Source organism: Meriones unguiculatus, chromosome 9, assembly GCF_030254825.1.
Source record: "Meriones unguiculatus strain TT.TT164.6M chromosome 9, Bangor_MerUng_6.1, whole genome shotgun sequence".
NCBI lineage: Eukaryota > Metazoa > Chordata > Mammalia > Rodentia > Muridae > Meriones > Meriones unguiculatus.
Genome location: NC_083357.1, coordinates 6926853 through 6950850, shown reverse-complemented (window position 1 = coordinate 6950850; position 23998 = coordinate 6926853). Strand labels below are relative to the sequence as shown.

Below are 23998 nucleotides of genomic sequence, written 5' to 3'. Positions count from 1 at the left end.
TTCTGCTGGCAATGTCTATCGGGGTCGAGCCTAGCGTCATAAACCTTGAAGCAAACACTACCATCTTTATTCAGCCCTCTTTGGCCTCCACTCTCAAGCAGATGATGAACTGAAGGAGACCGCCCAGTAGGTGGCGCACGGGCATCGCTGTGTGCTGATTCCCAGGCAAATGGTATCTCAGAACACCAGTGTACAACCTCAGAGCAGGGATGAGAGGAGACCCTACATAGGCCTGGTCTGAATCTAGTCTAGTTTAAGAGAAAGAAGTAACTGGTGCCTAAAAAGGGTATTTGCTTAAAGGATTGTGTTCACTGAGAAACAAAGCAAAGCAAAACAAACAAAAAACCTCCAATACTGTACAGCCTTCCCCACAGAGAGTGCTGCCTTATTTTGAAATACATTATTTGGGTACAGGACACAAGAGTCTTGTGTGTCTACGTGCTTGCTTCTTGCTAAAATGCATGGGCTCTGTGGGAACTTCCTGGGCTGGGTGTTTGAGTGGGAATGCTGCAGCTTAGCTCCGGATCGAAAGAATGAAGATCTTTACTTAGAGGGCCTGTATTTACTGATATGATGCTTAGTGTTTCAACTTCCAAAACTCAAGCCCACATCCTCTTAGTCCTGAGACTAGGTGTCTGCTTGGAAACTCCGGTACTGGATGAGCTATGGGCATCAATTCCATGTTTTGAATATGTAACTTTAATATTACCCTTGGATAATAGAAGTGGCAAGCAAACGGGACCAGTAATGACCATGCAAACACTACCCAAGATGTCAGAGGCCAGGCTCTATGATGGACACCCCGCACAAATTAAGTTCTAGTAGTGTCCTGCCTGTATCAGAGAAGTCACCCTCTGCTGTATACAGTTGTATTTCAAAGAAAAATAGTAATAATTAAATATTTGCAGAAGGAGCCTGATACTTAGACTGAAAAATGTGTCTGTCAGAAAGTACATTCAGAGCAGTCTTCACAAAAGTCATAAATAACAATGGACTTCATTTATCACCTTGTTTCTTCAGTTCTGACACTGTATGGTTCCCTGCCCTTCCTCCAGTGCTTTCCCTTTGTCCCTGGATGCTGATCTGCTGTATCATAGAGATTGTTCTTCATTCTAGTGTAGATGTGGTTGGGGCCTGACTGGCTGTGTCTGTCAAGGTGAAACCATGGACTCTGTCTTTCTCCATGGCCTTTTTGCTCTAGTCTCCTCTAGCTGCTCCTTCCCATGGCCTTTTCTACAGAGTAGGAACAGGGGACTCCTGACATTCCAACCTTGAGGGAAACCCAGCATCCTAACCAGCACCTTCACAGGGGAGTTGTGGGGAGCTGTGTGCAGGTGGGTGCTGTCCACCCCACCCCCATCAGCTCTCTTCCTTCGTCCTTGCTCCCTTCTGGGTCCACTAGAGGCACAGAAGTAGGACTCTTACAAGATAGAGTAATATCTTAAGAGAAATAGAAGGGGAAAAAGAAAAAAGAAGGGAGGGAGACAGGGAGGAGAAAAGGACTGTTGATTTATTTTTTTTCTATCTCATCACAGTAGCAGTGGAAAATTTCCTCCTTTTCTTCCAATGAGTTCCTCTTTTGTATAAACAATTAAGAATTGGTATCTGTTGCTTGCAGATACCCAAGCAGCCTGACCTATGTGTTCGTGAAATCCCAAGTACTGGAATCCACTGTCAGCTATAGCTCTGACACCTGCTTTTGGGAGTTCACAGCCCCACCCACTCAAGCCCAACTGCAGCGTTGCCCATCTTTGTGGGCTGCTCATAGGGACCATAGCGTATGTGTTCCTACAGCATGGTAGATGTCTAAATATTTCCATCAGTCACTGTCAATCACAGGACATCTATCAGATCGCGTTCCCTTTACCCTTGCACATAAAGGCCTGATGAGGTACCTGGTGAAGGAAGTAGAACGAAACTAGATGCAAAGGGAAGACCTGACCTGAGCCCAAAGGAGATTGACCATAGTGCACCTATATATTACAGACCCAAGGAGTGGCAGTACGCGCAAGCATCTGACAAGCATCTGTGAAAGCGCTTGGTGTCTAGCTGTGGACCACATAGCTGGGAAGGCTGCAGGGAGCTGGTCTGCAGCCTACAAACTCACATCACCCTTCACAATGCTGCATGGCAGCAGTTAGAAATAGCACTGGGTCACAGGACACCTGGAGGGGACTTTGCTACTGGATGCTTACCTCTCCCTCTCCTCTCCTCCCTTCCCAGCCCTCTCTCTTTCCCTTGGAAGAAACAGGTTTATTGAAAACCTATCATGCTATGCACTCCTCTAGAAGCCAGGAAACCAGAATCCCCCTGATATTTGGTGCTTCCAGTTTTAACGGAGAAGATATTTTGTGTTTAAGCTCCTAAATAAAAGGATAAACAAAATGCATCACAGATTTGGAATATGCTCTGCAAAAAATAGAGCAAACAAACAAACAAAACAAAGGTTTGAGAGGAAAACGGGAAGGGAGGAGACACTACCTAGCTGGGTTTTCAGAGACAGTGCTCTTAGGTTGCCTATGTCCCAGACGCCGACATCTGGAGGCTGAAGGGGAATCTCCATCCAGACTGTGGACCTGGGGCCATGGCAAGGCAATAGAATATGCAAGGACCCTGAGGCCTGCAGACACCCAAGTGCCTGGAATCCAACCCCGGATAGATTCTCAAGCAGCTTCACGGGCAAGTTTTTACTTGCAGTGGCAGCTCCTGATGATGCAGTCACCACGAGGTTACCCCTCTCCCTGCCATTCTGTGCATGTTGTATGCGGCCCAGCTGCCTACGCTGAGTGGGGAGACACCCTACTTCCCAGGGGCACACAGGGCCAGTGCACTCAGGAGAAGTAACATCCCCCCCAGGCTTCTGAGCACAGCCGGATATTAGATGTCATCTCCCAGGGGCCCTAGCTCCCTGATGTGTTGGGTCCCAAGGAAATGAAGCTCCAGTTTCCCCAAGGGTGCCATGCCTATGGATATAGCGGCTGTGCCCTGAAGGGATCTCTTAAGCTGTGGAGGGAAAGTGTCGCCCTGAGCCTGTCTCGAGGTCTGCCTCAGAGAGGGGTGTGCTGCTAAGTCTTTCAAAGCAGTCTGCTGCAGGCCGGAGCACCACGCACCATCTACACCGGCATTTCTGCAGACACACAGCAGGGCAGCACTCGATTCCTCTATTCCAGGCCCCTGCACCTGCGTTTCCACCACACCCTTCTGCTCCTTTGCTCTGAGTTTCCATCTGTGCATCTAGGTCTCTTAAGCAGCATGAAAAGTCATGAGTAGCACTGGAAGAAAATCTGGTTTAGAAATGGGGATTTCTGCTGCTTTTCTTTTCTTTTCTTTTCTTTTTTTTTTTTTTTTTTGGTGGGGGCAGGAGGGTGGTGAAATAATTTGATGCAAAAAAATACTCTTCTTTACACTCTGCACACTTTGACCTCTGTTTTACTAGATTAATTTCATATCTAGAATGCCCCATCTTGGATGATAAATTAGCAATAAAAAGCTCATCAAAATGTAATTACAGGCAATGTGTTGAATAATGATCTCTTAAAAATTCCTATAGATTTGTCTGCACCTCCTTTCCCTAGTGAGGGAAATGAGCCTCAGCTGCTAGCTACTAGCCTGGGCCAGGAATGCAAACCCTAGCCACGCTTCCAGGCAGAGACATGCATGCTGGTTTCTATCACAGCCAATGTCATCTCCTTGATCAATCATGCTGCTTCATGGGCTGCACATCTTTATACAATTTAAAAGGCCATCTTCATAGGATGGGAAGACAGGAACATAGAAACCCAGAGACCCTCCCCTCCTCTATCTGTAGTTACTCATTGGTGGTAATGAGAAAGACAATAACAGGCAGACCCGTGCAGAGAAGCCAGACCAGCGAACACTGAAGCTTTCAGAACTGTAGATTTCAGGAAGGTTTGCTCCTCCTGAAAGAGGAATGCCATCTGCCTCTGAGAGGAGAGGATGGTGCCTAAAGGAGGCCAGGCTTTTCCCAGGGGTCTTGTCTGCTCCCTCCAGAGAGCTGAGTGAACTAGATCACTGTAAACTGTAAACTCACCTACAGCTGGGTTTGAGGGCACACTGTGCAAACGCTCTGACTGTGTGACTGTGTGACTGTGCAAACGCTCTGACTGTGTGACTGTGGCACACACACTTATTTGAATAGCTGAAGAATTCAATCATGTGAATGCCAACAATTATTCCTCTGCGTTTGCATTTTAGGAAGACCTTGCATGTGAATCCCCTTGAGAGCATGAAATTGCTATCTAATTAGCAACCCCAAATTATATATGTTTAAAAGATAATGAAGGGTTTGAAGGCTCTTGGAATAACTGGTTGTACATTTAAATGAATCGCTAGAAATTTGTTAGTAATGTGTGGAGGTTTCTTTCATTTCTTGATTTCCTCTTTGAAGTTCAGTAGACCCAACCTCGCAGGGTTAAGTCTGGTAGCAGAAAGATAAAGGCAGATGTTTTTAATTATTGCAACACAAACTCCCAAATAATTATAAGCAGCTGTCATTTTTACATAATCCTGAATGATAAGACCCAAAGAATGCAAATAAGAGTGTTGACACATTGGACTTTGGGGACACAATAATTTAATGCCATCATGGCACTGAAATGATGGCAGCACTTGGTGCTGCCTGCTCTTAAGATTTTTCTTAGCTTTTACGGATCATGTGGAAAACAAATATATTTCCAAAATACAACCCAGGTACCATTTCTACATTCCTTGGGAACATTCCCTGGATGAAAGCAAACACCCAAACATTTAGATAACCCAGGCTAGAAAGTTTTCTGATTTGGGCAGAGCTTGCTTTGAGTTCTCACTTTTGCTGGCCTGTTTCAACTGTCCTTGATCAGTGACCTCCCACTCCACTGGTTGCCAAAGTACGATGGTGCCTGTTGGCAGGTCTTTGGCATATGGCCGAGGTTTCCACGGGATTGAACTGCACCTGAATAACATCCACCCAGACAAAAAAAGTTGATCTGGCCTAAAGCTCCAAGGGTTGAGTGCTGGGTTAAGATCTCAGATGTGTTGTTTCTTATACCCATCTCTCCCTGGAAGGCTGAGAGGCTCATAAGAGCAAGCTCTTGGGACATTATTTGTAGCCACAGTGGCTTCTTTATTTCGAGATTGCTAGCTCTTCACTGTGACAAACATTCCTGAGGTAATCCCTGAAGGGACAATGAATGTAGTTTGGCTCATAGGTTCAGAGGTTTTGGCCACTGGTCATCTGGTCATGCTGTTCCAGTGTAGGGGAAGCTGAAGATTGCGGTATAGAGGAACAAAGCTGCTCACACACAGTGGCCAGGAAACAGAAGGAAAGCGAGGCAAGGGCTGGGGACAAGAGGTGATCACGAAGAACATGTTTCTAGTGACCTTCTTCCTCTAGTGAGGAATGGTGTTTTTAAGTCTCCAGAACCTCCCCAAATAGCACAACAAGCTGGGGAGTAAGCCTTGGACACAAGCCTGTAGAGCCATTTCACAGCCAGATCGTGACATGGCCCCTGAGATGACAAAATCAGAGTCTTCGTGGTAAAGGTATACAGTTCATGCCAGCCAGGGGAAAACACACATTCAAGCCCACACATACACAGACACACCAGACACACACATATGTATATACACAGAGGCACATACACAGAGGCAGGCGCACGCGCGCGCGCACACACACACACACACACACACACAATTACCACACACATATACATAAAAAGGCACATACACACACGTACACACATTCTGAAACACACCATAATTATTCTTCTGCTAAATTATTCTTGGGCCATTTTATTTTGAGGCAGGACCTGGCTTGGCAGACAGTGCCATGCAGAGACAATTGTCCAATAAACAGAAATTTACCCCTCACTCCAGGAACAGGAAGTATAAACAAATTGCTGGTGGGAATGAAAACTTGTACAACCACTTTGGAAATCAATCTGGCACTTTCTCAGACAATTAGGAATAGTGCTACCTCAAGATCCAGCTATACCACTCCTAGGCATATATCCAAAATATACTCAAGTATACAAGGACATTTTCTCAGCCATGTTCATAGCAGCTTTATTCATAATAGCCAGAATCTGGAAATAACCAAGATGTCCCTCAACAGAAGAATGGATACAGAAATTGTGGTACATTGACACAGTGGAATACTACTGCAAATACACAAAATTTGCAGGCAAATGGTGGTTAACTAGAAAAGATCATCCTGAGTGAGGTATCCCAGAAACAGAAAGACACACACAGGATATACTCACTTATAAGTGGATATTAGACCTATAATATAAGATAATCATCCTAAAATGTGTACACCTAAAGAAGCTAAGCAAGAAGGAGGACCCTGGGTAAAATGCCCAAACTTCATTCAGAAAGGCAAATGGGATAGACATTGGAAGATGGAGAAAACAGGGAACAGGACAGGAAGCTACCACAGAGGGCCTCTGAAAGACTGTACCCAGCAGGGTTTCAAAGCAGATGCTAAGACTTATACCTAAACTTTGGTCAGAGTGCAGGGAATCTTATGAAAGAAGAGGAAGATAGAAAGACCTGGAGGGGACAGGAGCTCCACAAGCAGAGCAACAGAGCCAAAAAAAATCTGGGCATAGGGATATTTTCTGAGACTGATACTCCAACCAAGGACCATTCATGGAGATAACCTAGAACCCCTGCACAAATGTAGCCCATGGTAGCTCAGTGTCCAAGTGGGTACCCTAGTAAGGGGAACAGGGGCTGTCTCTGACATGAACTCAGTGGCTGGATCTTTGATCACCTCCCCCTGAGGGGAAACAGCCTTACCAGGCCACAGAGAAAGACAAAGAAGCCAGTCCTGATAAGACCTAATAGGCTAGGGTCAGATGGAAGGGGAGGAGGAACTCTGCTATCAGTGGACTTGAGAAGGGGCATGGGAGAAGAGGGAGGGAGGGCAGGATTGGGAAGGAATGAAAGAGGGGGCTACAGCTGGGATACAATGTGAATAAACTGTAATAAATAAAAACAAGCACAGAAATAAATAAAAATAAAAGAGGAGTCAGATTAGGCCAAAGTACTAATTTGAACTATTTGTAAGTGTTAAGTGAGACATGCTTAAATGTTGTTGTAGCTTCCCAGAGATTGGGGGAGGGCATCAGAGTACCATGCGTCTTGACTATCAGAGCCAGTGAAGTGCTGTGATTCTCTTGGTCCCTCCACGTTTCCAGCTGTACTCCAAGAAGGGATTTCGGGGAGGTACAGAGGTGAGCATCCCCTGATTCACAGTTCTGTAGCTGGTTCAGGATTAATATGGTTTAGGTTTCCCTTACAGTGTGTCCATACTCACCCGGGCTCAGACCAGAGTGTGTGTGTGTGTGTGTGTGTGTGTGTGTGTGTGTGTGTGTGTGTGTAAGAAGGGCAAGATTCCTTAGAGATTTGGTCACCCATTATCTGTTTCCTGTACCATCATGACATCTCAGTCAGACCCTGGGCAACAATCCCAGTTTCAGAACAAGGATCTTCCTTAGTGCATGTCTCTTCATTGAGCAGAGCCATATAGCCGACACCTCCGAAGTGTCAGCTAGGTGACCTGATGTATGTTACCTAACCCTCAGGACTCAGTTTTCTCCACTGAAGAATGAGAACAGAAACAGTGCCTCTTGTAGGGATTATAATGAGGGATAAATGAGAAAATGCTCCTGGATGTCCAACGCAAGCCAGGCATGCAATCACTGTTATGCAGGTGCTCATAGAATGAACCCTTAACACCAACATGATCACCCTGCTGTTTCCTAGAGAGCCTACTCCTGGCCAAGCAATTCCCAGGAGCTGGACACCCAATGGTACACAAGAAATAGCTGCCTTCCCTAAGATGCTTAGGAGCCGATGTAGGAAGCAAGCAAGCAAGCTAGACTCCTGTATCATACAGCAGGACTACCATGAGGGTAAGATAATGAGGGACGAGTTTAAACTGACCCTGGCTAGACCCAGTTCAGTCAGGAGTACTTCTCAGCTGAGTCTGTAAGGGTCAGAGACTGGCCAGTCGAGAGTTTGAGTCATAGGTGTGAGGAGCAGATGGGGTGATGTGCAGAAGGTGGAAGCAATGACAGTGTTTTGAGGAACCAGCTCTGCCCAGCTCTGTCCAGAGGAAGGAAGTGGTAAAAATGGTAATAGTAGCAGAGGCCAAGTGACAGTATTTGCAAAATGCTGGAATAGAATAAGCATCACCCTATAGGGCACAAGGATTCTATGCCAAGTCCTAACATGCTCTGAGTTTGGTTGTAGCAGAATCTATCAGTCTGAACCCAGGGAGTGAGTTAGAGGTGAAGAACTCATGTAGCGAGGCTGCTTTGGTCTATGTGTCCTCTGCCAGGGGGGAGCATTTCCTCGGTGGTTGACGATAAGCTGGTGGCTGTTGTGACTCACCTTCAAAGCATTCAGAAGTGAGAAGCAATCCATGGATGTGGTAGCTTGCTTCACTGGCCCACTGGCCCGTGCTCATTCTTCCCTTCCAGCTCTGCCCACATTTCCATGGTCACAGGCAATGAAAGACTGTGAGAACTCTGCCAACCTTGCAGGAGGCCTTGGCTTTTCTCTGAGTCATAAATCACATCAGAAATCCCTTGGGTTTATTCAGGCCACCATGTATCCAAAAACATTTTTTAAAAGATACATCACTCTAATTGGCACTGGTGTGCGCGTGCGCGCGCACACACACACACACACACACACACACACACACACACTAACTAAACAAAAGCTAAATATTTTGCTGGGTCACCAGGCCAGTGAGACTGGAAGAGGTACTGATGGATGGAAACATGCTCAGGTTGGAGGTCAGAGTGTGGCTAGCATATGTTAGACAAAGTGTCACATACTCATTCATGCAGCAGTTCTCAGGGAGGTCTGAAACAAGGGCCACCCAGGTGAGGAAGGAGACAGACACTAGCTGGAAGGATCTAGAAAAGCTGCATGGAAAAAGCGATCACAGGTATGAATGCTTTTATGTGTGTCCTTCCTTCACAGATATTGTTAGCAATTTTTACAGGAAAAGAAAACTAAAACATCGGTGCCATCCCATCATCTTAAACACCTCTCTAGATAAAAAAATCTCTCATGCACAGACACAGGCATTTTTGGTGGAGCTGGGACATTTTGACATCAACTGTCACTATGCAGTATCCACCACATGATGGTGCTTGGCGGAATAGGACAGGTCTTTTTGCCCCTTCTTTGCAGCATCCCTCTGTCATCTTGTCCATGTACTTATCAAACACCTCTGGGCTCTGAGAGGCCTCTAGGTTCTGACTCTGGGCCCCACAAGTAGAGATGGTGAGAACAGAGCCCTCTCCCTAGAGGCAAATGGGGAGAAGCATCAGGAATGTGGACACCCAGGACTGATAGGAAGAAGAAATTAGCCACACCCAGAACTCTCTCCAGCAAATAGCTAGTTGCTGCCTGCTACAGAAAGCCAGGTTAGCTGCAAGCTTGGGATCTTATTTGTCTGAGAAGGAAACTGTTTTCTTTGCCTTTGCAATGCTAGGATCAGTTTGCTGCACCTGATTAGAACCCCTTTAAAATGTTGTGACAGCTGAATGTACCCTACCATCTCCCAATATTGTTAATCTAGTAGTGGGAAATGCCAAATAAAATTCTGTAAATTAGAAAAAAGATACTTGCCAGATATCACAGATTCACTTGTAAATCACAGGGTTTTCTTTTCCCTGGATAGTAAGTACCTTCTAATGTCATGCGGCATCCAAAAATTTTCATGAAACAGGATTTGGAGGAAGTCACATCCACACACACCCAGGAGCTCAGTGAACTCTCAGAAACTCTGAGTTCATTCAGGACTTCTTACATCTAACTTTATACAGGGTTTTCTCTCAAAGTATTCTGGCTTAGAGAAAAAGGACCCCAAGTACTAGCTGTACTCTTAATGTGGATGCCATCCTGTCTTGTCTTTTCTTCTAGCAGCTGCCTGTCCTCAGTGACACTTCTACCTCCTTTGTCAGACCTGGGGTTGCACCAGGCCTGGCATTGCCACTCTCTTCCCAGTGTCCAATATCTATTCTTTGTCCCCTTTTCTGGCACAAAATTTCCTTCCCAACAAGCTACTGAGCACATTTTAATGTCTCTGATGATAACCAGACAGACTGGCTTCTTGAGAATTAGGTTTAATCCAGCTATGGTACAATAGGCCACGTTTGACCTACAAAACCATGGCGGGGCCAGGCCACCACCTCCCCACAAACAGTGTGTGACTCATGACTTCTGGGAGGACACTGATTAAGATAAAGGTCATTTGGGTTTTCAAAGGAGCCTCTTAATTGTTGTTGTTGGTTGTTTTTATTTTTTTTCTTTAATACCCCAGCCATTTTAGTTTTACAGCCATCAAAAGATGTTGTAATCAAACTACGGGAGAGCACATAGAACTTTTCATCTTGGAGACACTTAAAAACATTAATTAACAAGAGCAGAGTATCTCTGAGGAAGAGGAAAATGCTCATCTGGACACACCCCACTGCCCCTCTCCCAACTCCTTGTTGCTGTGGGACACACCCTCATAGCCCTGGATCTGGGCATCTCATCTTCTCAAGGCTTGTAGGATTTCATCCTCAATACAGACACATGGGGATTTATGCCAGGGCATGATGCATGTGTCATGTATGTATGTGTCTTGCTGAAGGGGGTTCAGGCTACTGGAGAGTCATATATCACATGGACAGCATGTTTTGGGAGGGAACCCAGCTCAAATGCTATCTTCCAATCTTGTGGACATTGCCTGAGGTTCTGTGAGGAATCATGGTGAATTAAAGAGACACTATGAGCTGGAGCTAGGTGCAGCCAGACTCTGTGAAGTCTCCCATTGTATAGTCTTTTTAACCTAAAACTGTCATTGGGAACTAGGGCCAGTCACTCTGCCAGAGGCCTTCATAGCCTTCACTTTGGCATAGAGAAGAACGGGCATACAAGAATGGCCACCTGCACAGAGGGTCAAGCTTGTAAGGTGGGGAGCTTACCTCAGGGTGGGTGCTCAGACACCAGAGTTGATCTGCTTCTCAGTTCCTCTACTCACTAGCCACGTCACCAGTGGATCTAGCTCTAATTTCCCCTTCGGTGAAATCCTTAACTTTCACTGGAGTTGGGAGGCCTTGGCAGGACACAGACTGTACTTCCCACAGTGCCTAGGCTGAGACATGTTTTATGGAGAGTAGTGGGAGGCAAAGAGTAAGGGTGGGCAGTCAAAGGGTCAGAGCAGACTGGTTGCATGGTTTATGAGTTCCTGGTTGGGGAAGCAATGAACTTTGGAAAGTGAAAGCAATAAGAACTTTCAGGTTTTCTTTGGAGAAGGTTGCAGTATCCCTGGTGACCCCTATGTAAAGGCAGTGGGCTTAGTGTTTTTAATTTCTTCACTGTTTTCATTCAAAATTTTCTACGGGGAGAAATTTGTACATGAAGCATTAGGAAAAATGGTGATAGAAACAGAAAGAATCCAAGCCATTTAGATGGTGACATTTATTTGTAGTCTCTGTTCTTGCTGATCTCTAGGAGAGCTGTGGCTGACAGTGGCCATGGGATCCACCTCCCATAGACTCTTCACTGTGGACACCTTGATTTGGCAATGGCAGGATGGACTCCAGCCATAGCAGTGGAGAGGCCACTGGCCTGCATATTCTTCCCCTCAACCTTGAGAAAAGGCCACAAATGCAGTTTGAAGTTTTCCTTTCAACAGTTTCTGTATTAAGAACCAGTTTATCCTGTGAGTACACTCACTGGAGATAAGCCCTGTGTGACACAGGGGCCGTGCCTTGGAAACTGGCCATGGCAACTGTGGTCATTAACACTGGGCCAAGGGAGGAAATCTTTAGTCTGCATTTGTTAGAACCTATGACGTTCTGAGTGGTTTCAGCCATATTTATTTTCAGTGTTTCTCAAGCCATCCCTGGGAATTGAGGACTGAATCTTCCATCTAGTGAGGAAGATAACGGGGCTCAGAGACATGCAGAGCTAGCCATGGTTCATGCAGCATGAAAGCTTGATGGGGATCTGGGTCTGGCTCCTGGGAATAAGCTTGTAGCTGTCCTTCACCAACCTACCTATCTCGGATAAGTCTGAGCCAATAATAGTGAGCTGTGATCAAGAACTTGAAGGTCAGGACTGATCCTCCTAGGGCAGTTTTCCAGGTCTTCCTAAGACTCATTGTTTCTGGCACAGGGCTGAGAAGTGTTTGGTATCTATCAGAATGTGGGGATGTGTAGGTAAATAGGGAATAAGATTGAGTGTTCACAGGAGAGAAAGATGACTGTGTCCCTTCTGAAATTGTCTCTTCAGGCTGCGAGGGGGGGAAGATGGAGGGGAGGAGAGATGAAAGGAGAAGAGGAGAGAACAAAAAAGGAGAGAACAGAAAATCAGAGGAAAGGAAAGGAGGGGAGGGGAGAAGAGGGGAGAGAAGAGTAAAAGAGGGAAGAGGAGAGAAGAGAAAGCCTTTACTAGAGGAAGGGCATGTCTGCCTGGAGAGAGAAATGTCCTTCTGGATGACTGGCTCTGGGTTGACCATACCCTCATCCAGATATCCAGATGACCTAAATGGCACTTTCCTAGGCACAGTCTCTTCTTCCCCATCTCTTCTTTCTTTCTTTCTTTCTTTCTTTCTTTCTTTCTTTCTTTCTTTCTTCTCTCTTCCTTCTTTCTTTCTTCCTTCCTTCTTTCCTTCCTTCCTTCCTTCCTTCCTTTCTTCCTTCCTTCCTTTCTTTTTTCTTTTTCTTTTTTTCCCTTTTCCCCAACCTGTAAAAGCATGTACAATTGATTGATCAGACCATATCATATTGGTTGCATGGAGACCACAGGTACATGTACAGATGATGCCCTTGGGTTTTTCCCAAAGGAATACTAGAGAAGCAAAGCCATTGTCGTTTCCTTTAGATCCAAAGAGCCACACCCTGACCAACCTCTGAAGCTGGTTTGCAGGTAACACAGAAGGCATTTGTATCTGAACCATTAAATACTGTACTTCAAGCAACCCCTTGGGTAGTTCTGGCTTGCTCCACAGATGACTGTCTTCTTGTCCCATCATCCTAGCTACAGGCTTGTCTTTGCTCACTACATCTGGCCTTTATTTGAAACTCCACCTCAAAGTATTTTATAGCACACAATATCTCTCCTTATTAAATTCTCCTGTACATATTTTTTTTTTCATAGAACAGGCACCAAAAGCTGCAGGCCTACCTGTGGCTCTGAGATTGTGTTTATAACCCTTTGGAAACCATTTGCAATTTGTTAATCACATTTTCAAAGGAAGTTACAGATTATAGATATGCTGACAATTGCCATATACAATGCCTGGCTCCATAACGGGCTCCTTACGAACAAGGAGGGGAAGCTGGGGAGCCAGGCCTGGGATTTGTCCCACACAGAGGCTTCATCAGGGAGGGGAGAGCCTGCCCCAGGGTGGGAGAATCCAGAGCTTAACTATTATACTGTTGTTTAGAGGAGGCATGGAGGGAAAGTTGTGGAGCCCAGCTCTGCTCAAGCACAATGGTGCATCTCAGTAGGTGGCAAGGCCTTTTGTAAATCAGATGATCCCAAATATTCATTAAAGTTATAAAGTCTGTAAACACTTGACATAAAATTTACTTTTTAAAAAGTAGTGCATTGGGCTGGAGAGATGGCTCTGTGGCTACAGGTTCTTACTGCTCTTGCAGAGACCCAGACTTCATTGACAGCACCCACATTACACAGCTTACAACTGCCTTTCACTCTAGTTTCAGAAGACTCCGCACACTTTTCTAGCCTCTGTGGGCTCCTTTTTACATGTTTTACCCATAAATGGAGACAGGCTGCACATACACATATACATATAAAAATGCTAGATAAATGATCCTTAAGAGTAGTTCATGTATAAAGAAAAGGGAAGCTATTGGATGTGTCCAATCTGATCACCTGATGCTTGGAACTCCAGGCTAGATTAATTTGAGGAGAAGGGTGTGGTATGGGCTGACGTGGTGGTGCAGACTATTAATGCCTGCCCTTGGGAGGCAGGCAGGCACATCTGTGTGAATCTGAAAATAATCTCATCTGCATCGTTCCAGACCAGCTAGTGATGCTAATAGTGATACCCTGTCTCCAAAAAGAAAAAACAATTTGGGAAGCATACACTGACATGTCCAAGGGGACAAAGACTTTGGGCACAGTGTGGTCTAGATACACACACATCTTCAGGACAATCATCTTCAGGTTTCTCTGCTTCCTCTGAAATGGCTTCCTTCCCAGTAGTGGGCAAGGTCCTCCAAGCCACATCTCACAACCTTAGCGATACCAGTGCATGGAGAACCACCGTTTCCGGAACAAACCAGGCAAATATCCCAGACGGAGTCTTTTGAGTCTCTTTAGGGTTGCTATAGGTTATGTTCCCATCTCTGAACTAATTCTTGCAAGCTGGATTGCTATGAGCCTCCCCATATTGTTAGGTGCGTATCAGTCTCTGACCCAGCAATAGTGGTGCCATCACTTGTTGTCACATTTCTAGGGGTCTTCTGGAAAAAAAAAGTAGGCATTTGCCCTAGAAAATATGTGAGATGGCTCTGGCATGAATAATAGGACCTACTTCCTGGCCCACTGTGCTTCCTTACTGAGAAGACACTGGCCGGTTTAAAGTATATGGGCTACTTACTGTCTGTTTATTGTCCTTGGCCTCTGCTAACTATGCAACAGTCTGCTGACTTTTCTTCTAGCCTAAAGGAATCCCCGTGCTTCATTGATGCTTAAGATCTAATGTTCACCTGTTAAGAGAAAAGTGTTTCAGACCCATTGCACACACTTGGTTCAGCAGACATGGAAGAGCCTTCATCAAAGGGTGTTTCAGAGGGCATAGCTCCCACTCCTGTTTTCTTTCAGTGTTGTTGGCTTATAGGGTCTTGCACAGTGTAGCAACAGATGAACCAGCATGCTGGGAGGTCTTTTACTATCACTCTCTGTGGCCTCTCATAGTTCCTTTTTGTTTTTGAAACAGAGTCTAGCTAAAGCTGGTCTGAAACTCAATAAATGGCCCAAGTTAGCCTGTAACTCATGCAGCATGTGCTCCACTCTCCATGTGCTGAGATTACAAGGAACCACTGTGCTCAACTCTCACTTCCCTGAGAAGTGAGTATTTTGGGGATATTGGCCTACATTTCTTGAGTGGTGATAAAGGAAAGCAAAAGGCTGAAGATATGCTAGCCCTTAATGTGCAAAGACCCACACAAACTGTGCATAATGGTGCAAGTCTGTATGTTCAGCTTGGAAGAGAGAGGCAAGGGGATCAGAAGTCCGCAGCCATCCTTAACTACCTAACCAATGCAAGATCCGCTTGGATTACATGAAACCCTATCTCCAATCAGGAAAAAAATGTCAAGGATTTTCAACAGATTTCTCTCTTGTAAAAAAATGTCACCTTCAAAGAGCTGGCTACATTATCACAACTCCAAATACATACTGAAGGGAGATGGTTGCTCATGCCTGGGTGACACCATCATCTTCAACAAACAGCTCATGCCTGTGGCTTGCAACAAGTGACAGGATCATTGATGTAGCCTTCCTTTCGTGGATGAGTGGGGCAGTGCATAGAGTCAGGTCCTCCTGGCTGAAGCACTTGTGTGCTACCTGGAGCGAGCAGCCAAGCGAACATGTTAGCCTGCCCCTGCTGGCGTCTTCTTCCCTCCCCGTGTACAGCTCAGTGACTCGCTCAGCCTCACACATCCAGGGTGACACGGGCAATGGTGGTCTCTACTTTTTTCTTCTGACAAAATCCTGTGCACACTTTGAGGGTAAAGATGCATTTTGTATTCAGGACCTCAGAGTCAGTTTAAATTTAACAAAGGCCGAACTAGCACAAGATTTACACAGAGAAATTACGACAGAGTTGACAGTCAGTGAAGTGTTCTTTCCCGCTACTGGCTGTGTGGTCTTGTTTGACTTGTTATTTCATTTGTCCCTTAGCTTGTCAGAGCCCATTTTTTTTTCTTTCTAGCTTGTGGGATGGGCAAAAGGGGAAGCAAAATTAATAGATGGATGTTCCAAGTGAGTCTGTGGGAAGAGAGGAGTCGTGGCGCCTAATTAACTTTCTTTACTGCTTTATACTTCGAATGTGTGTGGTATATGTAAGTATTCGTCATGGGTATGTGCATGTGTGCATGCAGATGTGAGTGCAGGTGTGGACATGTGTAACCTCAAGGCAGAGGTCTACATCAGGTATCTTCCTCAAGAATTCTCTGTTTATTTTTCAGGCAGAGTCTGCTATAGAATCTGGAGTTCACCAGTGGCCTGACTGGCTGGTCAATGAGTTATAAGGATATGCTTGTCTCAGTCCCCACACAGGGTCACAGAAGCACTGCACCTGCCTTTTACATGAGTTGGGGGATCTGAACTCAAGTTCTTATGCTTGCATAGCTGGTAGTTTCCCATCCCCACAGCCCCCAATGCCTTATATTATCAGGTTAGCCAACGTGTGTGTGTGTGTGTGTGTGTGTGTGTGTGTGTGCGCGCGCGTGTGGGTGCGTGTGTTCTCAGTAAATGAATAAAGGAATATAGTGAACGATAGTGCAAAAGACCAAAAGAATTCCCTCCATCAAAGCAAAGCAGAAGAATGGCTCAGAACCATCAACAGGCAACTCAAGAATCTGTGATTAATATTCTCTTGAAGTTCAAGTTCCGGGCTGCCTGAGTTTTTACTGAATGGTTCTTACTGAAATGGGATTAGAGGCCAGTGGCCCCCTGTAGCGGAGATGCAGAATGGCAGCTGTCAGACTGTCTCAGATTAGCACACTGTGCACCTCCCCCGTGGTTCCTGCCCATGACTCAGACCCACACCTCTCCCTCATTCTTTCTTCCTTCCTGTTCCTTCTGCTTTTGGCAAGGCCGGCTTGTCCAGCTTCCATGCACACAGGAACTTTCCCTAACACAATCCAACTGCTAATCTGCTATCATTTACAGTGGCTTCCAAGAGAACCACGTTCCTTCCTGTTCATCTGGAGTAGATCTGATGTCATCAAAGTGACTGGGAATGGTGAATGTCTCGTTAACTGGAGACCTCAGAGAAGAGAGGAAGGCATGGCTGACAGGGCAGTCAGAGCTGCCTGCCTTCTGAAGGCAGGCAGGGTAGCCTTCCAGGGCGATGGCAGTGCGGGGAGCTTTCTAGAGATGGTGCAAGATCCCCACAATGCAGTTGGTAGGGAATACAGAGTACAGGAGCAATGTTTGGCACTGTTTGGTACCACAGTGATATGAGAATCGCCCCTTCTGGACACTCAGGGCCACTTTGGACTTCTTTGGTTCTAAACAGCCAAAGAATTTTCCTTTGTGTCTGGGGTACCTTCAGTAACTGCATCTTTAATCACCAACCCATGTCCAAAAAGGCAATTTCAGCTCCTAAGACATGTAGACTGACCTGCAACTTGCTTAGTTTTATTATTTAAACAAAAACAGGATGGAGCCGAAGAGCAGAAAAGAAAATGGGTACATCTCTATGCATGCATCTTGTATTTATGTACAAGTTTGTCAGTGTACTATGAACATTACCTTCTGAACTTGTAAAGTTTTGGCTTATCCTTAGCCTGCAGCAGAGGGCAGACTTTCCTACCTTATAAACAATCCAATAACCAACCGTAGAGGCCTAGACACACAAACATCCAGATGCAAGTATGTCCGGTCGATAAAATGGTTACACTTGCTGGGTGACTAACACCAGTGATTTAGGGCGGGAGAGTGAAACCGCTCTCCGGTGATTAAAACACTCATCAGCTTTTCCAGAGACGTGCCCTAATGGCCATTAAATCTGGCAGTGAGTCCCGGCATGCACCTCTCCTCCAGGGGAAGCAACTGTGCTTAGCTCAGCACTGCCATGGCCAGGAGCAAACAGAAGGTCCGTGAGTGCATTCTCAGGGAGGTGAGCTCAAGTCCAACCGTGGAAACCAGAATTCTGCTTCTTAGCTGAGGAGACTGGAGGAGGTTTGAGACAGGAAGTTTATGAAGCTTAGGTGAAAGGTCAAGATTTTGATAGCTGTGTATAGGAAGCTCTTTCCTCTGCCGGGAAGAGCTGGCTCATCAGCTTCTTAATAGAGATGGGTCTCCCCACTCTTCTCATATTGTATCCAAGGGAAAGATAAATATTCTCTGCACCTGGCATTTCAGAGCCAAAGGATTCTGTAGGCAAATTCATGCCATGTAAAGAATTGACCTTTATATTCTCCTACTTGGAAACACTTATGGCCATAGCTGTCATTAAATTCTTGTGCTGTCACCCACCGGGCTTTTCACTGGTGGCTGTTGTTCATTCACAGTCCTCACTGAACAAACAGGTCCTAGGAAGATAAAGATGCCGTGGTTGATGACTTCACCACCATTTGTCTTTCTCTTCTTCCCTCTGCTAGTATGAAGAAGGAAAGAAGCGAAGGAAACCTAACTACAGCAGCGTGGATCTCTCTGAAGTGGAGTGGGAAGACAGGGATGATGTGGTAAGTGACCCTTTGCAGGCCCTCCTGGCCAGGACTCTGTTGACCATAAAGGATGGCCCAGAAGCTGTCTGGAGGACAGCAGAGGGCCGTGAAGACAAGACACTCCCCTCCCCTGTTATAGTTGGGGTTGTATAGCTCTCTTGCCAGTTGCTAGACCTGTGCCCAACAGGCTCTGGTTTCCTCCGCAGCTGAATCCCACCTTACAATAGTTAGGGCTTGCCTTACCACCTTCAGAGGATTCTGGCTGGGCAGTAAGAGCCCCAGTAACTACAAGGACAGGTCAGCTACAGGCCAATAAGACAGGCTTCCACATAGACAGAGGGAACTGTTAGGTCTACCTGGACACAACTCGTGTTTCCGAAGTGCACCAGAGGGGTTTCCAGGCCCACTTTCCTCATGTGTGGTCAGCCTCCCACCCCCAACCTCTACCTCCACCCCAATTCTCGTTTCCCGTGCCTCTACTCTTCCCATGGGATGTTGAAGGAAGCCATTTGACATCCCAGACTATCTCCTCTTGCTTTATAGAAACAGGGCTGGCATCATAGTTCCCTTGTTGGTACTTTCTTGTTTTCATAGCCTCTGGTCCCTGAATGGTCTCAGCTAGCAGAAAGCTCAGGTTTTTCTCCCTTGCCTATAAAATGCAAAAACCGTTTCTGTTATAGAAATTTAACCTAGCACTGTCTTGTTAAGCCCAAACTCAGACAAAATAAAGTTGCCATTCAATAAAAGCTACTGCCTCATCCACTTAATTTTTTTCCTACCTGCCACTGCTCTGACATCATGTGGATTCAAAGAGCAGAAAGAGTTTCCTGTCTTCTATCCCTCTACCACTGTGACCAGGATCCTATTGGGTTCTTGGAATAAACTGCACTTAATGTGCTTGGCCCAACTCTAGCACCAGTGTGGACAGCTGTACTACCAGGACCACAATTCACCTGTCTATTTCTAGTGTGGGGCCATTACTGCTGCACCTCAGGGCTGCCCTCAAGGATGCTTGAGGATTAACCATAGTGATAGACTGAAAGGTAAAATACTGCTTACACCATCATGTGGCTAAGTGAAGATTCTGGGAATGATAACTGTTGCTAACTCTTACCACGGTTCTTTGCAGAGTAACCTCTGCTTTCTTTCTCTTCTGTCTTCACCTTTTCCTATGCTCTGTTTTGACCTCACTGCACCCTTTCCTTTTCTTTCCCAGAAGTGCTTGACCTTTCCATAGGTGTGATGCTTCATCTTTTCTGTTGTTACCACAAAGGAAGACAAACTTAGTCATACTAACCCTTACTTCCCAAGTCCCCACTCTCAGGGTCAGGCAAACTCTCACCCTCCTTTACCTGCAACTTTAGCCCATTTCTTGCTCATCTCACTGTTGTTATTCCTTGTGTCCAGCTAGGTTTTGGTTTTGTTTTGTTTTGTGAGTGAACATATCCTTTTGCTATTCATGGTTCAAAAATGATTTTTATTTCCTTATCACATTTTCCTTTATGATTCCCAGAATACCCTCCACTGTCATCTGATCAATAGGACTGGATTCTGGGTGTCTCCTCTCAGAGTTACCATTTCTCAGATCAGGCCAATATTGTTCTTTTGTACAAATTGGCCTCTAGCTATCTTTGTTCTGGGTTTCTTACAGCAAGAATCCCAAGACACTTGAAATGTGAGTTCTTTTAATATCAATGTGTTTGTCATAGGAAAACCCAAGCCACCGTCTCTCCTGTGTATCTGTACTCCAGTGACTGGAGAATTTAGGAAATCTGTGAAACACATTCTTATGTGGCATGCACAGAGACCCACATATCCATGTGTTGCTGTGAGAGCTAGCAAATAAGGACGAAGAGCAGGGTTCAGGACAAAACATGTGAAGGACCGTGGAAGCAGAGCTTACTGGGTGGTGGCAGCAAGGTTTGCCTGGATGCGGAGAAACTGACTGAGAATCCTGCTTCATGTGAACAGCAAGGCTCTTGGAGAATTTAATGAGCACACGTATAGACTATACCCTGAATCCTTCCAAGATATGATGCAATATCACACACATCATTTTAAAAATTGTAAAATAGCCTGGTCAAAATTAAAACAAAGGGCTGAAAGGATGGCTCAGTTGGTAAAGTACTTGCTGGGCACACATGAGGACAAGAGTCTAGATCCCATGCAAAGATCTGGGCATGGATGGTACAAATCCAGTTGTAATTTCAATATTGGGGAAGTGGACCTTGGTCTAGCCTAGTGGGTTCCAGCAAAAAAATCCTGTTCTGAGGAACAAAATCCAACTTTAAACTGTGGCCTCCATCTCCCACACATATGTACAACCACTTGCATATATATATATATATATATATATATATACCTGTACACATATGTACCTATACAAATACACATGCAAACATACAAACACACACACACACACACATACACACACACGCAAGAGAAAAGATGACCACATAGAGTAGTATACTTGTGACTTTTATTGCTATGATAGGTCAGGTTAGGCCTCATGTCAATTACTGTGAAAAGATAGATTATTTGGGGACCCGTATGTCAGCTACGTCTTAGTCACCAGTGAGGATCACCTCTGGAAAACAAAAGTTATCTCAATACTCTTTTTAATTTTTGTTTTCCCTCCTTCTTTTCTTTCCTTCAGCCCCTTCTAGCCATTTTCTTTCCACCCTTCCCATGTTCTTCCCAACTCAAAATTGAGTCTCTTTTTCCTTGAGTATTACTGTTTTATATAAGTGTGTGTGTGTGTGTGTGTGTGTGTGAGCTTGTGTATGCACAAATACATATAAACGACTTGATGAGTCTTTTTTTATCATTTGTGTGAATATGGTTTAACAGCTGAAATTACTGGAGATGGCTGAAGGAATTAAGGATGATTTTCAGTTTCTTCCTGTTACGTTTTAGTCATTGCTGAACTTTCCACAGTGAACACGATTATTTTTATAAATAGCAAAGGTTCACATAAGTAACAATAGCTACCAAATAAGAAACTTTTCTTCTACGTAGTACTGCCTTCCTGGTATAAATGATGAGCTCATATATTGCAGTCCTGTCAGGTATCTATCCCTATTTTACAGTTAAGGGAACTGAGACATAGGAGTTATGTCACAATCTGTCCTGGTCACATATGTCACAGTATGTCCCGGTCAAACCAAATTCAGCTCCAAAAACACTGATATTTTACAAGGAACTGCATAATCTCAAATCTTTTGTGTTTTTCTTCCATGAGTGGGCTCTTTCCTGAGGAAGAATTCTGACTAGCTGTTTGGTGTTCTATTGCTGTGAAGACACCATGACCACTGCAGTTCTCATAAAGGAAAATATATATTCGGGACAAGCTTACAGTTTCAGAGGTTTAGTCTGTTATTAGCATAGTGGCATGCAGGCAGACATGGTTACTGGAGGAAGAGCTAGAGTTCTACATCTGGCTCCGAAAGAGCAAGTGAGCCACACTAGGCCTGTCTTGAACATCTAAGACCTCAAGGCCCACCTCCTAGTGACCCAGTTTCTCCAACAAAGCCATATGTACTTTCTTAAGGCCACATCTCCTCATAGTGCCACTCCCTATGAGCCTAGGCACACATCAGGCTATCTGGTCCTCTAAGCTGTGCCCTTGACATATCTACCTTAGTGTGTGCCATGGAAAAAGCCCTAGAGTTCCAGGGTCCTTGAAGATTGCATTTGGCACCCCATAAATGTGTTGAGTTCTTACACAGTAACTACAAAGTAAATGTTCATTGCTATGGCGGTTTGGGCTCTTTGAGCACAAAAGGGGAGCCTTCCTTGCCTCTTAGTGAACTAAACACGGTGGACAAATACACTCTTTCCTGGTATTCAACAGTCACCATATTCATCTAACCCATCTAATCTCTGGGTCAGGTAATGCTGATCAAGGATTCTTCCAGAAGTCAGTAAGTGAAGTTTTACTGCTTTGGAAAGGGGCTGCATGTAAATCATTCATCCAATTGGAACAAATTCAGTTTAGTTTGAACTGTTAGTTGAATGTATGTGGGGAATTCTGACTAGTTGGTTGGTCAAGTGACAGTATTTGACCTTAGGAAAGAGCCCACTCATGGGAGAAAATCACAAAAGACTTGAGATTGTGCAGAGTTCCTTGTAAAATATCAGTGTTTTTGGAGCTGGCTGTGGTTTGACCAGGACATGTAGATATTTTATTTTACTACAACCTTGACTAACTGCCCATAGAATGGGGACTGACTACCTTGCTCTTATCAATGATGTAGCCACAGCACTATGGATTCTTTCTCTAACCTGAATGGATCCCATGCTGTTGCAATGTAAGCCTTTTTCCTACAGCCCTCAGGAGGCCCATACTAATTCACATGATGAGTGTCTTGGAAAGCTTCTCCAGAATTCTTTCTTCCCAAAGCCCTCTGAAAGTCTCACACTGAAACATATTGAGACCTTAGGGCACATATTCCCAAAAAATTTCCCAAGAAAGCTTTTGGTTTCATGTTTTATTCTTCTTTACACAATTTTCATTTTTTTTTTCTGAATTTCATGCTCGATCCCTTGAACCTGGACACCTAGAGAGCTCAAGAAGATATGTATAAGAAGAGGATTTGTGGCTGGTGCCCTCTGTGCCTCTTATCTTCATATATAGGTTGAATGCTTTTTAGGTAAAGAAACATCTTACCTGGCCCCTCCCACATAGCTTCCATCTGCAGGCTTGGTTAGGTAACTTGTAAAAGTAGGGGATTAGAAGATCAGGCTACCTGTACCTCCGGAAATTAAAAGCCCCTTCCTAACACAGACAAGAATTCACTACAAGAAGAACGAACTGTCCTTATATAAGGAGGCAAAACCTACAGTTGCCACTACACCTCCTGGGAAAGCTTTCCCTAGTGGGTTCTGCCTCTGAGGGAAGAGCAGCAGGCCTCTGGTGGAATGAGCACCCAGTCTTAACTGGAATGTAGTACCGAAAAGCAGGTTCTTTGATGGACCCCACAAACTGATGATCCCTAAGAGCTCCAGGGAATCACATGTGAGCTAGGTATCGGGGTTTATCACAAGAGCTGGAGAGGGTAATCAGTGGCTGAATTTTTAGATCCCTAGAGGAGATCTAAAAATTTTTATGTTATTCATCTAATATTGATGAAAGATGACTCTGTAGCCACTGCATATCACACTTAAAGATGTCTGGCATCTGACAGAAAACAAAAAGGTGCCATACACCATTGACATCCCTGAAATGCCTTTCTTTGGGTGTGTTAAGTCAAGCATCTATGCATGTGATTTTTAATGACGGTATAATCACCTAATATACAGACGTACAAAAAAATTATTTGAAAGTTTTTCTTTGCCAAGTCATTTTCATTCTTTCCAGCTGTTCATGATTACAAATCCAGGCAGTGGCAAGTTCAAAGGCTGTACAGAACAGCACCAATGGCCATGCCTTTCCCACTCCCTGTGGGGCTGTTCTTGCTCATCACTCCAGTCTGAGCTCTGGGGACATCTCTCATGTGTGGGTAACACTGACTTCTACCATGATTACGTGCAAGGAATCCTTTGAAATACACAAC

At 44.9% G+C, this 23998-nt stretch overlaps 1 protein-coding gene across 2 annotated transcripts in view; it reads left to right on the top strand.

The window, feature by feature from the left end:
* Cacna2d3 (calcium voltage-gated channel auxiliary subunit alpha2delta 3) overlaps window positions 1–23998 on the top strand; it is an 804670-nt gene that overhangs the window by 620169 nt on the left and 160503 nt on the right. For both annotated transcript variants that reach the window (XM_060390773.1, XM_060390772.1), the window contains one exon: window positions 18378–18461. In XM_060390773.1, the coding sequence (XP_060246756.1) occupies window positions 18378–18461 (84 nt within the window). The remainder of the gene's footprint in view (window positions 1–18377; window positions 18462–23998) is intronic.